The 3,251-nt window shown below is 42.9% G+C and overlaps 1 protein-coding gene across 1 annotated transcript in view; it reads right to left on the bottom strand.

Annotated features, from left to right (window-relative positions):
- Positions 1 to 274: 274 nt before the first annotated feature.
- LOC101848134 (cone-rod homeobox protein) overlaps positions 275 to 3,251 on the bottom strand; it is a gene marked incomplete in the record, with an annotated part of 55,785 nt that continues 52,808 nt past the window's right edge. Inside the window, 1 exon segment of the mRNA XM_013085769.2 lies at positions 275 to 1,611. Coding sequence (XP_012941223.1) covers positions 976 to 1,611 — 636 coding nt within the window.

Raw genomic sequence — 3,251 nt, 5'->3', positions numbered from 1 at the left:
TGTATATATATATATATACACACACACTCTAGTTACCGTGTTAAGGCATTATAGTCCTTCACAGCAGTAACACAAATCATACTTCAATGTTAATAAATCATTTATTATCATGACAATTATGTAATTGTAACTTTGTTATGATGATAAGAAAGAACTGAACGTTTCCAGAATAATAAGGAATGTGATATTAATTCTCTCTCACGTGAAATCTTCCGAAGATGTTTTTTGGGGCTACGCGATCTGTAAATGGGGTTACGAAATAAAGAAGGTCTTGTTTTTTTTTCCTCTTTCGTGTCTTTACTTCGTTCAGTAAAGACGAAGAGCTTTAAATGAACATTTGTCATGGTAGGGTCCCTTTGCAAAATCTGTGCGTCTTATTGTGTCACAAAGAGCAGAGAGCGATTGTCATGAGTTGCTGAATCAAAGACGACACATCTCGAACAATCTCCTTTTCCGACTTCCTTCAAAGTGTAGAAAGCGTTACCTTCGAGTTGCAACAGCTTGCAAGAATGCCTGAAATGTCCAGCGTAAACTCTGTTTTTAATCCATTTTATATATGTACGGTAGTGTACATACAAATAATTTGGTTACCCTAATTGAAGTTGGCAAAACATTGTGACAGTTATGCTTTCCAGAGGAAACTACAACTATTTTCGAAAGACCCTGATATGTTCTCTCGTTTCCCACTGTGACTAAAACATGCTCCACTCGCAGACAGCTGGTGCCTCCGTAAATGACATTTCATCAAAATGGAATGTTTTTCTTCAATCAGTCTGGGCAACTATTAAGTGTTCAGATTAAGCTGTCAAAACAACAATAAACAACATGTTGCTGTTTAGCGTTTGATCAGTTGGCACACCACGACAGTGAGGTCCCAAATGACGTCATCCATAAATGGGAGTTGGACAGAGAACATGTATGAATAGCATCACCAAAACTCGAGTGTAGTCAGGAGGATCACATCTGCTTGCTCTGTTATGGTGACAACTCCTCTTCTGAAAGGTCATCGTGGCTCACCCTTGACCTCTCCTCATCCTCCTCAATGTCCTCTCCTCTGCTATGGTGGAAAACTCGGAGTTTACCGGGGTGGATGGAGGAGGAGGAGGGAGAGGAGGAGGAGAGAGCGGAAGAGATCGGAGGAGCCACCGGGCTGAGGGCGTTAGGAGGTCGACTGATGGGACTTTTGCACGGCGTTGATGAGGCAGACGGGATCAACAGACCGTGGGGTGACGCATGCGTGGTGGTGTGTGGTCCGTGTACAGCGCCGAGCGGCGTATGTGAAGTGGAGGAGGTTGCTGACGGTACCAGTTTCTGCTGTAGACTAGAACCCGCATCAGGTGAGAAAACTGAGTCGTTCTCATGATGATGTGGTGGTCTGTCTTGCGATCTCTCATCGTCTATATCATATTCTTCCTCTTCTCCGTCAACACAGATGGAATCCTCCCTCTCGGCTTCTTCTCCGGAAGTGGACGCTTTGCTCACTTCCGCTTCATCTGCCGATGTTGTCTTAGCAGACGATGATCCCGCGCCACCGTCGCCGCCCCGTCTCTCGGCTGCCTCCAGTTCTCGTTTCTGCTTTCTCCATTTTGCCCTTCGGTTTTTAAACCACACCTGAAACAAAAGAAGAAAAAAAAGATATTAAAATTATTATTAGCTTACCATTGTTAGCTATTAGATGGACTGTCCAGGGGCTGTTTTTGTGTCATGCAGGTCCACGTTTCTGGGTCTGCAAATGACATGTTGTATGTTTGTCTTCTTTTGCGTAAACATGTCATTGTACTTATTTGTCTGTGCTCTCATGTTTTCTGGTGTGTGCTAGTTTGCGAGTTTGTAACAGTCTTTCTCTCTCTCTCTCTCTCTCTCTCTCTCTCTCTCTCTCTCTCTCTCTCTCTTCCTCCCTCTCTCTCTCTCTCTCTCTCTCTCTCTCTGTGTCTCTTTCGCTCTTTATTACTATAGTGTGTGTGTGTGTGTGTGTGTGTGTGTGTGTGTGTGTGTGCGTGTGTGTGTGTGTGTGTGTGTGTATGTGTGTTACAGTTATGTGTGTATCTTGGAATCTGTTATTCATAATCCCCGTATATCAATCGCAATAAACCACCCTTTCGGCATAGCTTAAACCAACCAAACCCTCGAAACACTTGTTCGTCAAAATTAACGAAATCGCACCTTTTTTACTTAGTTACTTTTCTGGACCTTACACACCACAACTGACGGATCGTGCTTTAACACGACACAACTTTCACTTTCCAACACGCACACACACGCACCACTCGATCTCACTCATCATCCGTCTCTGTCTCACGAGGTGTTCATTTATTTAACGATCTGTCCAGCACTGCTCGTTTGTTTATTTGACGCAGATGATGAAGCTTCCTGGGGAGTCTCGTTCCCAACCGAGTTGTGAAGTGTTTGAGGTATTGGAAATTAAAGAAAAACCAACAAAGCGAAAAAAAAAAAGAAAGAAGAAATATAAATGAAAGAACAAAAGAAGAAGAAGACGAAGAATAGAAAGCCTTTGTATAACGCAAATTCCAGCTCAACAAGAACAAGAACAAGTAAAAATTGAAAAGAAAAACCACAAGGACAGAAGCAAAAGAAAAGAACAAAAAGAACAAGAACAACAAGAAGTATAATACGGTATTGAAACTCAGGACCAGCTAATGGCAGTTCGTGTGTCATCTCGGTGTTGTTTCGCTTTCTTTCTTTGACGGAGACTTTCAACGAATAGGTTTTCAAAGACACTTTGTATGTCATCTCGTTGGTTTTTCAGTTTGGTGTCATTTCGGATTCGTGTTGTTCCGGTTTTCATGTCGTTTCGGTTTCGTGTCGTTTTGTGTAAATGGATTCCTTGCTGTAGTCCTTTGCCCTAGGGATAAATTCGCTGTCGGAAATAGTTCGCAGGGGCAACGATATCGGCTATAAATATCAAAATTAAAGCATGCACGTGCAAAAACTAATGAAATATTTTTTTTAAGGAGACTTAGATGTTGAGATAGCGGTTGTTGTAAACTTATAAGTGAGCAGGCGAAGGGACGCCTGTCGTTCCTTTGTGCATGTTGGGAAGGGAGGGACGGTTATTGTTGTCCGTCATTTCGCGCGCTCTGTCGTCACTGATGGATGATCTGGTCTCACGCGAACGTTCGCTCTCATTTGAGTGAAGGTGTTCTCTCGAATCTTTTCCTTTCTCTTTCTCTCTCTCTCTTTCTCTCTCTCTCTCTCTCTCTCTCTCTCTCTCTCTCTCTCTCTCTCTCTCT

Source organism: Aplysia californica, unplaced genomic scaffold (genome assembly GCF_000002075.1).
Source record: "Aplysia californica isolate F4 #8 unplaced genomic scaffold, AplCal3.0 scaffold00404, whole genome shotgun sequence".
Lineage (NCBI taxonomy): Eukaryota > Metazoa > Mollusca > Gastropoda > Aplysiida > Aplysiidae > Aplysia > Aplysia californica.
Note: the sequence above shows the minus strand (reverse complement) of the source record. Positions and strands in the feature narration are given on the sequence as shown.